The sequence below is a fragment of the Ursus maritimus genome, unplaced genomic scaffold (genome assembly GCF_017311325.1).
Source record: "Ursus maritimus isolate PB19 unplaced genomic scaffold, ASM1731132v1 scaffold_9, whole genome shotgun sequence".
Taxonomy (NCBI): domain Eukaryota; kingdom Metazoa; phylum Chordata; class Mammalia; order Carnivora; family Ursidae; genus Ursus; species Ursus maritimus.
In genome coordinates this window covers 61,154,069-61,166,655 of record NW_024427107.1, presented here as the reverse complement: position 1 = coordinate 61,166,655, position 12,587 = coordinate 61,154,069, and the positions used below count along the sequence as shown (strand labels likewise).

General features: G+C 45.8%; 1 protein-coding gene across 1 annotated transcript in view; it reads left to right on the top strand.

Annotated features, from left to right (window-relative positions):
• The first annotated feature begins 7,281 nt into the window (after positions 1 to 7,281).
• The window catches only part of ENPP2 (ectonucleotide pyrophosphatase/phosphodiesterase 2), a 108,854-nt gene continuing 103,548 nt past the window's right edge, over positions 7,282 to 12,587 (top strand). The window contains exon 1 of the mRNA XM_008689288.2: positions 7,282 to 9,141. Coding sequence (XP_008687510.1) covers positions 9,121 to 9,141 — 21 coding nt within the window. The 5' untranslated portion in view covers positions 7,282 to 9,120. The remainder of the gene's footprint in view (positions 9,142 to 12,587) is intronic.

Here is a 12,587-nt window from a genome sequence, read left to right as displayed (position 1 = left end):
CTCCCAAGCCTGTGCCTGTTCCATTCTGGAATCTGTGTGCTGGGGAGGAAGGGGGATTCAGGATGAAGTAACAGTGTTCTCACTGAGAGTTTCTATCCCCAAGTCTCTCTTCCTTCGTCATATGGAGGTGTGGACTGGGCTGAGGGCAGGGGTGTGGAGGGTAAGGTATGGAGTACTGTTGAGGCAGATGGAGAAAGTTCAGCATGGCATTTATTTGCTAATTCTTTCTCTCTGCACGTCCCAGATTTGTGGATGTTCTCCTGACCCAGGTCCTGTCCTTCCAAAAGGCCAGCTGGAGTGATTCTGTTTTCTGGAATAACACAGGGAGGATGATGATTAATACTTGGCCAACTTCAGAGTAGGAAATATGAACCACGTGCCTGTTTGGTGTTCCTTCACATGTTTCTAATCAACCAACCAGATTTCACTCGAATCTTTTATGGTTTCTCTGAAATTTGTAGTGAAATTGCAAGCCAAGAGTAGCCCGGGACCTATCTGTGGTTGCTATAATATCCCCTTTCCTGACTCCTTCCACCACTTTGTGAAAATTATTATTGCAGTAAAATCTCTTAGTCATACTTTCCAGGGGGTTGAAATTTCTGAGCTTGTCATATGGATGCATGTTATATTCTGTTAATATAGAGCAGTATGGTTAGATGGGTCTTTGCTTGGAATTTGACAGAACACACAGTTGAAGTTAGATATTGAGAATTCTGTGTGTAGAATGTATTGCACCTTCAATTCAATCCAAGAAACGTTTTGAGTACCTACCATGTATAAGATATGCGGGAAACTGGGTATACAGAGATGGTTTCTACCTTGGTTTCGTATGAAGGTCCATAGTTTAAACCAAACACATCTTAAAGTGAACTCACTATCTTCACAGTACCAAGTTCAGATCATGGCACCAGCAGCAACCCAGTTACTGAAGCTCAAAACGCTGGAATCATCCATGATTCTTCTCCCTCATTTACAACCATAATTAATCAAATCCAAGAGATATTTTTTCTCCTAAAGATTTCTTGATTTTGCATCCTCCTGTCCATTGCCATGATCCCTTCTCTGGTTCAGGACTTCATCTCTTGCCTTGACTGTTCTAGTAGCTTTCTCTCTCAGCTCCCTGCTCAAGCAGTTACTGAAAACACAAGTATGATATGTCACTCCCCTGCTTAAAACACTTCATGAACTCACTGTCACCCACAGGATGAATGCCAATATTTTCAAGGCCTTCCAAGGCCTTCTACTCCATTGCCTTGGGTGCCAAGGTAGGGGAGGGTAGGCAGAACTCATAAGTGAAGACACTGTATAAAGACCATCTTTTCATTTGGAAACATCCAAAGCTCTGTAAAATGGGGAAGCTGTGGTTTTGGATGAACTAAAATGAATTCCCAATTCCTAGAGATCCATCCTTTCAAGTGCATTCTGTGAAGGCAGAAAAAAATAGATTGAAGACAAAGTAATAAGTTTTGGAACTCTTTCAGTCAAAATGTGATGTTTATTGGAAACATGAGTTCAAGGGTTTTTTTTTTTTGTAACATATTTATGCATCCATCCTTTTATTCATTCACTTCTTTGATCAACAGATAACTATTGAATACCTAGACAAGGAGGTTACAGAATACTATGATACAGTCTCTGCTCTCAAGGAAAGGCAGATAAACAGGCAATTATAAGACTGTAGAATGAGTGCTCTGTTATGAAATAACACAGGGTGTTTTGAGAACATGTATTAAGAGCACTTAACACAGTCCAAGGAGGGTCAGGGAAGGTGATGTTGAAGTGGAGAGCAGAAAGGAAATGTGACTTATCTAGACAAAAAGAAGAATGAAGAGAAGTTAAAGTGTGGAAAACATGGACAAAGGGTCAGAAGCAAGACAGAGGGAAATTTTGAGATGCTAATATGGTGGGATTATAGTGCCCGAGGTTAGAATAGAAGCAGATGTGGGGATGATTAGATACGAGTCTACAGCAGGAAGTAATAGGCCCTCCAGGGGCACCTCTAATCCTTCCTGGGTCTTAGGAGGAGGTGGGACAGTGCCAGGGCTCATGGCTTAGCATGTGGAACACGGACTGGGCTCCAGCTCAGTCAACTCCTTAGCTATGGGCAGCACTTTTGTCTATAGACAGCACTTTGACCAGATTATTGCTAAATTATATTAAGGAGCTGACCCTTTATCTTCACAATGGGAAACCCTGCAGGGTATTCAGCAGAGGAATTAGGTGGTCAGGTTAGAATTTTCAGGCCCTCACTCTGGCTGTAGCATGGGAGATAAGTTAGAAGACTTCAAACTGGGAGTCAAGGAGACTTCCTCAATGATCCAGCTAAGAGATGATGGTGGCCTAACCTAAAGTCGTGGCATTCACTGGAATTAGTACCATCATGAGTCATTAAGAGAAACTCAGCAGCAGCCTTCAAGAAGCTAGGTGGGAATCATAGTCTTGCTCCTTCTTACCAAAAGTCTGCCTTTCTGAGAGACACAGAATGCTGGGCTTGCTGGACCATGATTTCAACTTCATGAAATAATAGTTTCTTTAAAAAAAGAAAAAACTCTATTGAGTTTATATCAGCTTATAACTGATATAAAAAACCTGTACATATCTAATGGATATGATTTGGTGAGTTTAGACATATGCATACACCAGTCAAAGTAAAAAACCTACCCATCACCTCCAAAAGGATTCTTAGCATAGAAATTCAACAAAGAAGTAGGAAGAGAAACAGAACAAGATTCTGTTTGTCTCCCAAGCTGGCCCCAAATCAGTGCCCCCTACGTCTTTTAATAGTATAATAACCTCACCGGAGCCTGACAGGGACATTTATGTTTGTGACAACTTGTTCTGTATTTCCTCCCACTGGAAACATTTTCACGAGGCAATTAAAGAATCTCATTCATTACCTCAAAAAGCAATTTGGGCTTTCACGGTTGTGCAATCACATCAAGTTAAATTTTTACAGGCCCGTGGCTGGCCTGGCGTGGGTGAGATGTGAGCTAGCAGGGCGGGGGTGTGAGAAGCACAGAGTCAGACCTTAGTGACATTAGCTATACTGCAGATTTGGGTTGATCTGTGTTCATATCCTCAGTCACCAACTCAGGGGTGCTTTCAGGGCTAGTTCTCGAATTCAAAAAACCATTAATGAACAAAATAATCATTCATATTTTCTCCTAGTTTTCTAAACACACTAAAAATCTGTTATTTTAACTAAAGGGGGGGAAAACTATCATAAAAGAGCAAGGTGTTGAGAGAGTTGAATACTAGCTCCAAAATTTTCCCTACTCAGGCACTGGCACACTTAGTAAGACACGACCTTTTCCGGGCCTCCTTGTCTCAAGATTCCTTTCAGGGTGAAAATCCCAAGCTTCTATGTATATTGGCATTTTGAAGTATCAGCACCCAGTAGGCTCTCGATATATATCTTTCAAATAAGAGGAATGTCCGTTGTGTGCTTGGCCCAGGGCTATTCATGGGGAACACAAAGATAAATGAAAAATGTCCTTGTGCTTTAGCTGTTCACAGTCATCTATCCAGGTGATAACCGGAGCTAGAGAGCCATCCCACAGGCACGTCCAGGGGACTGTGAGATCACAGAGGGGAGGAAGGCAAGAAAGAGACAGTTGAGTAGAATCCGAATGGAGTTTGGCCAGATGTGCAGGGAAGACCATTCAAAGCAGTGGATCAGACGAGGGTCTACCAAGACGCTTGATGCTTACAGCTGCCCTGGGAGCTGGAAGGATAAGTGTCAGACCAGCTGGTAGCAAAATCGGTAAAGCCTGTGGCTACTTGCTACTGATGATTGTGTCTGATCATGAGATAGCCCACCAAGGGTCAGCCACCAGGTGCTGATATGAGATTTACCGAAGAGACACCCCAGGAGGGCTTAGCAGAGGCTGCCACAGGCAGGTCTGTATGTAAGAACAGTAGAAGGAAAAGAAAGAAAGAAATGGGTGCGGACTTCAGGTCCATGGAGCTTATAACTCCCGCTTGCTAGCGGAACCAGTGTACATTTGGTGGGAAGAACGAGGTTATTTCCGTCAGCTTCTTATGCCAGAAATGGACCTAACCCACTACCTCCCCCACTTCCCATGAATAATTCCTCTTCAGCTTCAGCTAAATCTTGCCATTGTCCCCCACTCTCATCAAGCAGGGTGCAGATGACCATCTGGCAGTGGGTATGTGCATGGTGTATGAAATTTTCTTAGAATAGTGGCTTGCATTATGTTTTAAAGCACCAGAGCCCTCTTTCCACATTAAATTTTACTTAGAAGAATGATATATAAACCGTTATGGCCAAATTTCAAGAGCTACAGCAGCATAAATATTTATCAGGCATTGATAATGTCTCAGGTGCAGTGCTATGCACTTGATATGCATCCCCTCATTTCCTCCGATAACAATACCATGATGTGGTGCTTATAAGACAAGAATCATTTTTATCCTCCTTTTTAAGAGATGAGGAGGCAGGGAATGAAGAGTTTTAGCTAATGCCTGGCAAAGCTCAAGTCTGACCTAGGCCATTTGCCCTCAAGATGGAGTCGTTATGGCACAGAAGGTCCTGCCCCAATGGGGCAGTTCAGACAGGGCTGGTGAGGCACAGCTGAGCCATCCTGGGATCTGTCCCCTTTCCTTTTCTTCTGTGGTAGCAGGTGTAGCTTAGCTTCTCTATCTCCTTTCTCCCAGCTCAGGAATTGGGACAATTTACCAGATTGCTGTGTAATAGGGTCCAAGAAATACTGCCTTGGTTTGTCCTCCAAGATGTCTTCCAGAGTCTGTATTCTGTCATATCAACTCAATGTGAAAGGGATGCTTGTGGCCAAAAAGGTCTTCAAAAGTGGAAGTAGATGCCAATCACACACACACACACCCCAAAAGTTCTTAGGTGATTACATTTATATGAAGTGTCCAGAGTAGGCAAATCTATAGAGACAGAAAATAGGTTACTGGTTACCTAGGGTTGGGAAGCTGGGGAGACAACCGGGGTTGGGGTGGTGACTGTTAATGGATATGAGGTTTCATCCTGGAGTAATAGCAATATTCCAGAAATATCAATTCTAGAATAATTCTGTGAATATCTGGAAAACCATTAAGTCATACGATTTAAATTGAGGAATTGTGTGTTATGTGATTTATAACTCAATACAGCTCTTAAATAACAAAAATCAAAAACAAAAACCAGAAAATAAACATAGGGTTATCTCTTTAAAAATTCATCCATGTGTTGATCTGTTGATCTGTGAATTCATTCCACAGTATCTGTGGAGTGCCATCTCTGGATGGGAGTCTGCTACACATGAGGGAGACAAGGAGCCTCCCCACCGTCTCTCGCCAAGAAGAGTCCTGACACAACAGCAAGCCTTCTCTCACAGATATAAATGCAAGGAGAGAGGAGGCTCAGAGCTCTGTGGGCACACTGGGGTGACCTGGGAGAGGGTGTGGTATTGAGCCCAAACCTAGGCCTTACCAGGGAAACCAGTGACAGATAGCCAAGATGGCGTAGGGGAGGTGGTCTAGGAAGAAATAGCAGCATGCAAAAGCTTGGAGAAATGAAAGCACAGGTGAGTGTCTTTTGGTTTGTGTGCCTGGATAACAGCCCATTGTGTGGAAAGACCAGGAAGAAGAGGATTGCAAGATAAGCAGGAGCTGGGTGACACCATTTTTTGAATCATTCATTCATCCATTCATTTCCTTATGGAGCCTCACCTATGTATAAGGCAGAAGTTAGGTCAGTGGTATCAGGGTTGGCTTTTAGAATTGATTGGAAAGCTTACAAGAATTGATAGCTGGGTCTCGCCCCAGAGTAACTGGTCTTAGGGTGCTTTGGGGATCAGAATTTTTCAAAGCTCCTCAGGGAATTCTATTTGCAGTCAGCTCTGGAAACCAGTAGGCTGTATAATGGAGATGAAAAAAAAAAAAGAAAAGATTAGAGCAAAGATGGTCCTGGCACTTGGGAGTTTATATTCAACAAAGGTTTTCTGAGAACCTACTAGGTACACCCTGGACACTGGGAATACAGCAGTGAATAAAAGAGTCCCAAACCTCATAGGCATTCAGACTAGTGGAAGGAACAGAAAATAGACAAGCAAGCAAACAGAGGAGTCTCTCATTAAAATGTGAAATAAATAATATGAAGTAACTAAAGATTAACAGCCAACAGTGAGGGAGAGGATGGTTCTTTAGATTGGCCAGTCAAGGATGGTCTCTTTGAGGTGACTTTAAACTGGGTTCTGAAGGGAAAAACTGGCCTTCGAAGATTCATGAGAAGTATGTTCCAGGCAGGTGGCGGGTTGTTTGTGTGTGTGTATGTGTATGTGTGTGTGTTTATTGTTGTTGTCATTATAGGGAACAGGCACATATTCCAGCCACGTTAGGAAAAAGGAGTTCATTGTATGGAAGAGACTTGAACGTGTTTATAGCTTATGGTGTTTTATTTATCCTTTTATGCCCAGAATCAAAGGTGCTGACTGCATGTTATAGTTGTTTTTATAAATGTTTATCAAATAAATGAACTAATGAAATCAGTAGAGAAGAAACTGAAAGATAGGGTGATGGTTGATCAAAGAATGTTCCAGAGGAAATGGGAAGAGGGGGATTCCAAAGCACACAGAAGGAGGGGCACCTCTGAGGTGGGAGGGAAGGAGCTGGGGCAGGAAATACGATTTCTAGTGCAGAGACAGGAAGTAGTGTTCCCTCCTGATCTCTACAGTGTTCTGTCAGGGGAGAAGAGGTTGTTTGCTCAAAGGGAGCCAGGTGGCAGTGAGCTCAGAGTTCTGAGGAGGTGGGAAGGGTGACTCTGTGTAATTGGAGAGATAGGATGGTCAGGGACATTTGGAAAGATCACAAGTGTGGGTGTGGGCGCCCAGGCGAGGCTGCGGAGCACGCGTAAATGGTGGTACCAGTGGACATGGCTGTGTGGTGACGTGTAGCGCTAGCAGATAACTACATCTCAGGGGGGTTGCAGATAGATGGGTATGGCAGTGGTTTAGGACAAGGAAACGAACAAACTCCGAGTTCGGAAGGAGCGAGAGATTGAAACTGATATTAAAGTCTAGACTGGGTCATTAAGGAAGTCACGTCGAAGAGCTGAGAGATAACAAGGGGAGAGAACAAAGCACAAACCTTCATGAGTCAAAGATCAAGAGTGTGGTGGAGAGAAGGGATGAGAGAACTGGAAGGGACGGAGCTCCTCGTTTTGTCCTTGTTTCCTCATTTCTCCGTGGTAGGCACTGCACACATCCAAGTACTTTAATAGAACAAGAGCGACCTTTTATTGAATGCTACTGTGTCTTAGAAGAAAAGCGAAAGGTTTTACCTACATAATTTTATTTTATCCTCCTAGCAGATACCATAACCCCCATTTTACTAATGAGAAAACTGAGGCTCACTGAGGTCAAATAGCTCGCTTCTGTTTTTGTAGCGAGGAGGAAGAACCGCACGTGTCTGAGGAAGCTAATGTCCATCGTCCAAGCTAGGTTGGTCGATCTTTTTTTCTTGTGGGACAACATATGACTCTTGTATCCTTTTCATGAGCGCTGATAACCCAGACCAGCTGTATTAACCCATTCAGCACTGCAGGATGATGTCCAGGTTCTCTAGAGTGATACAGGAGGCTGGTCAGAGTCCAAACCCACGCCCTCCTCTCCAGGCTCAGCCTCCCACACTGAGCTCCTCTGCCTGCAGGAATTATTTTCAGTTGCCCAGGGCACCGGGTCGGCTTTTGTAGGTGGTATTTGGCTCAAGGGATGTCCTTCCTCCTCTTCTTCTCCTGGCTGACTTCTTATAGTCCTTCCAGAATGAGTGTGAGTATCACCCCCTCTCCCCTTCCCTAAGCTGAAGAAAAAATGAGTGCGATACCACCCGACACACCAGATGTCTCCAGGGCAGCTCTATAGACCATCATTGCTCTTCTCCGCACAATAAAATTGTGGGATACTGACTCCTTGTTCAGGGCTTTGCTGACAATCCCACACCCCTGTCCCCTTTCATCATCTGGAAGGAAGGACCCAGAAAAGAGAGGGGAACAGGCCCTGACCATCACTGGTGATGGACTGTTGTAGCAGCCTAAGGAACCCATGGTCTGTGCCCCTAACTCAGAGTGGCCAGGCTGGTTCCCATAGCCTCCTTTTAGCAGCGGCTAAAGGGAAAAATCAGGCAATTAAAATGTACTCAATAGATTTGAGACATCTGTGGATATCATGAACCAAAACAGCTATTATATTATAGCAATTTCTAACACTTCCGTAATTCAAAAATTAAATAGTTGCGGCCACTACTACTATAGTACATGTTATAATTATGTGTTACAGTGTGTATGTTTTATAATTGACTTTGAGCTGTGGGTCACCCAGCAGGGAGGTGGGTACTTTGTGGAAGTGGCCAAGCTGCCAATTTAGAGGACTGAGATTTCACTTTCTGGTGGGATGATTGGGCAAATACCCTACTTTTCTGGAGCTTCTGTTTCTTTCTATGTAAGATGGTAGTAATCGGCGAGGCTCCCCGGCATTGTTTGAGAGGCCAAATGACAGCAGGATTGTGAAAAGCGCTTTGTAAACTGTAGCATGCTCTAACGGAGGGGGGAAATGGTGGTATTATTCCCAAAAATGTTAGAGGAACTTATCCAGTATATCTCTGTCCAGGTTTAACCTGGAGGGGCTAATTCAGGGAACTCAGCAGCAGCAGGGCAGGAAACTGGTGCAGCAAAACCCTTTTGGAAGCAGGGGAAGAATCCTATGGAATGAAGGAGAATGGCAAATCAAACCTCATGGAAACTCCTTGAAAGATTACGGGATGAAAAATTAACTTGGCACTGTTGGGGGTGGGAATGTGGACGGCTGCCCTGGATGCCCCCATCTTCAGCCTCCGGACACTTTCCTTCCCCAAAGCCATTTTAGTCAAAGGTCATGTGTGAGTCTTGTCAAAGGCCAGCTTCCAATGGAATCATTGTCCCCCGGGACAGCGGCCCCCTGACTACATCTGCATTGGAGAAATCCCAAAAGCAAACGGCCCAGTGCAAACAAGAGCAGCCCGGGGCAGCCGTCCCGGGGCAGAGCTCACAGGTCCGCCGGCCCGCAGCAGAGGCCGTGTCCGCAGCGCCGGGGCCGGACCAGACGCCCAGACGCCCGCAGCATGACCCGCCGCGCCGATCGGGTACGGTAGACGCCTCTTGCTCTCTCTCTCTCTCCGTCCTCCATTGCTGGGGCTCCCGAGTCCAAGCTGCTGTGCCGTCCGCCCGGGAAACCTTGCAAAGGGCCTCCGGATTTGCCGGAAAACGGTCCCTGTTGGGTTCCGTTCCCGTGCACTCAGCTGGAGCAATTTCCAGGCGCGCAAGATGCAGAGCTGAACTCGTTTCGAGTTTTCGTTGCCAGGGAAATGTGTGGGTTTGTAAATACCGTGTATCTCGTCTCTGGAAAACGAGCCGGTGGGACTTGCGGAGAGGGGTCGTGGACGAGTCTCCGTTCGCCCAAGGGCCTGAACCAGTGCCCAGCGGGAGCTCCCCCGGGCACTGGCAGGCTCAGGGTGCTGTGAGCCGTCTCCTCCCCGGGCCGCGGGCGGCTCCGCGTTTTGTTTATTACCTGTTGCACAAGGGCTTTGCAGGAAGGATGGGGATTTTTAAAGCCATCTGTTTCAGTCATGTTCTCTAGGATCCTACACTTGTGTCCAAAGGAAAGAGAATCATCTCGCAGATGGAGGGAGCCCCTTCCGCACGGCCGGGACCCCTCCCGTGCTCCACAAAGGAAAGATTTGATTGGCGTGCACACAGCGGGCAAGCCAGTCTCTCCCGGCCCTTTGTACTTAACTATTTGAACAAGTCTTTCAAATGGATCTGGCTAATTTTGGATAAGCGTTGAGGGAGTCCGGGGTCTCCACTGAGTAGGGGTGCTTTCGATCTGGACTTGGAAATCTCCCAGGGCAAACAGAGCAGGTGGGGAGGATGGGAAGGGGCAGTGGGCACAGCCGGTGGGTCAAAGGGTTTCCACTGCTGCCCTGCCACACTCTGGTTTCATTTTAACAGGTTAAGCCCAGAGCCATTTCTCACTGATAAAGGGAGTGAAAACAAAAGCCTTTCTAGCGCTCAGCAGGACGGAGAGGGAAGCCGGCGGTGGTATTTGTTGATGTATTTATCTCATGCTCAGATCCATGGAGGATAGGAGGTTCTCCACACTCCAGCTGGTTAGATGTTAACGGAGCTTCCGCTCTTCCCCATCTCCATTTTGTCCTCCACCTTCCCACCAAACTTTTTGAGAGTGGGTGACGCTGGCTGTCTCCACTCCCTCAGGACCCAGGGACTGCTTCACACCCCTTTGGGTGGCATCTACCCTGGCTTCTGCAGGCAGAGCTTGGTCAGGGCCACCAGAGACCTCTCTGAACCCGAGAGCAAGTTCAGCTTTCTCTGGCTTCTCTGTGTCGTTTTGAACCCTTGGTCGTCCCCTCCCCCACCCCCTCTTTATCTCCTGACTCTGTCCTGGATTCCCTCTGAATTTCTCAGTGACGATTTAAGGCCTTTAAAGGTCTCCCCTTCAGCAGAGAATCCTCGATTCGCTTCCCTTTTCGTCCCCTGGGAAATCTCATCTGCTCCCAAGGCTGCAACCATTACATACAAATCTGCCACTTATTCTGATCTTTCTCCTAAATACCAACATTTTATATGAAACATCTCCACTTTGATGTCCTGGGGAGCACCTTTAGATCAACGTGTTCTAAACTGAACTTGTCTTCTCCCTCCTCCTCCTAGGCCTGCTCCTCTTCTTCCAGTCGCCACGACTCAAATGGCATGCCCCAGGTCCAAGCCAGACACTGCAGCATCGTTCTAAGTAACTTCCTCTCTTTCATTCACCCCTAATCAGTCCCCGAGTCTCTACTGCACCAAGTCTCTCTTCTACCCGCTTCATACAGTTCACACACATCCCTGCGTCTCCATCTTACCTGCCGTTGTCTTAGTTGAAGTCAGTACCTCTCCACATTCCATTCGAGTCACAGTTTCCCACTCGTGGGCCAGTCCTACCCATCCCACGCCCTCTATCTTGTCACCCAACACACTATGTCCAATGATCTTTCTAAAATGTAAATCTCATACAGATCTTTTCTAAAAAGCCTTCAGTAGATTCCTCTTTTTTTTCCATGTTGTGCCAGTGTGCACAGCTTCTCCACAACGGGCCTTTTACCCTGCCCTGCAATCTCATCTCTTATCCTTTCCTTCCTCTCCACATATTATGCACATTGTTTGCAAATTTAGGCATATTAAGCTATTTATGAAACATGACTTTTCTCCTTGCCCTTCTCTTGGGTCTGTGTCTCTATTTTTCCTTGAAGACTCAGCTGAGAGCTACTTTCTCTTGGAAACTACCCAGACCATCTTCTCCCTATCCTCCGGAATGGGTTAGGTGGCCCTCCCATATTCTTCCAGAGCTTACTTTATTCCTTCTGTCAGAGCATTTGCCATTCCTTCTTGCACATATCTATTTATTTGTCTGTCTCCTACTGGCCCGGGAACGCCTCAAGGGCAGGGATCAGCCCTTTTTGTCTTAACATCCTTAGAGCCTATTACCTGGACCCAACTGGGATGCTCAGTGACTTTGTGTGAATTCTTGTGCCATTCTTGTCAATGGCTATTATGTTCAGGCATTGAATAGGACGAGAGAGATACAATCTATAAATACGGTATGGTAAAGGATGAAGAGCGAAGGTCAACCATGACTATCAGGAAAAGGCATGGTCTTCACCTTTTCAACAAAGGAATGGTTTAGACTTTCCCCCAAGTCTCCCAGCTCACTCTCCAGTCCACATCTCAACTCATGAGTTTCTCTGATTACTCCCTGCACCTACCTAACCTTGTTCAAGACCCGGAACAGCTGCAGGAAGAGCGATTTGCAGGTTTGCTTTGGGTTTGTGAAGGCGAAGGAATCCTTTGCTGCTGGAAGCCAGCAGGGGAAGAGGGCCATAGGGAAGATAGGTGGGCTTCTAGGAGAGTCTTTTGATTAAGCTGCTACCAAAGACACAAGCTGGTATCATCTGATACCAGGTCTGCAAGACCTTGGAAGGGACCAGCAGAGGAGATCTCTAAGGGTGGCTCAAGTGTGGGAGAGGTTTTGGGAGACTAGAGAGGAGAAAATGCAGCTTTGGTTTTCCAAAAGGGAAGTATGTGAGTCTGAAACTCTAGACGGAGGTGAGTGATGATTACGTTCGATAGAGAGTTATCGAAATTGCAAGTTGTTCTTGTTTGGAGCCGTGGTTCTTTCAAGATCTGGATGGACATTACTCTTCTCAGTAAAAATGGACAAGATGCAGCACAGGGCACTTTCTGTAAACTTTCAGGAAGTTCATACAAGTCCACTCTTGGATTCCTTTGAGTTGACATGAACCTCAGGTTAAGAATCTCTAGTCAAAGGTTAAAAAAAAAAAAAAAAAAAAAAAAAAAAAAGAATCTCTAGTCAAAGGATTAATTCATTCGGCAGATATTTGGGAGGGTAGGTGGTGATTAGTAGGAGCCAGCATACATCCAATTAAGCATATTTTCTCTTTTGAGAGTATCCCAGTGTAATGTGTGGTATTGAACCTGGAGTCACAGGACCTGGGCTCACATTCCTGCTCTGGCG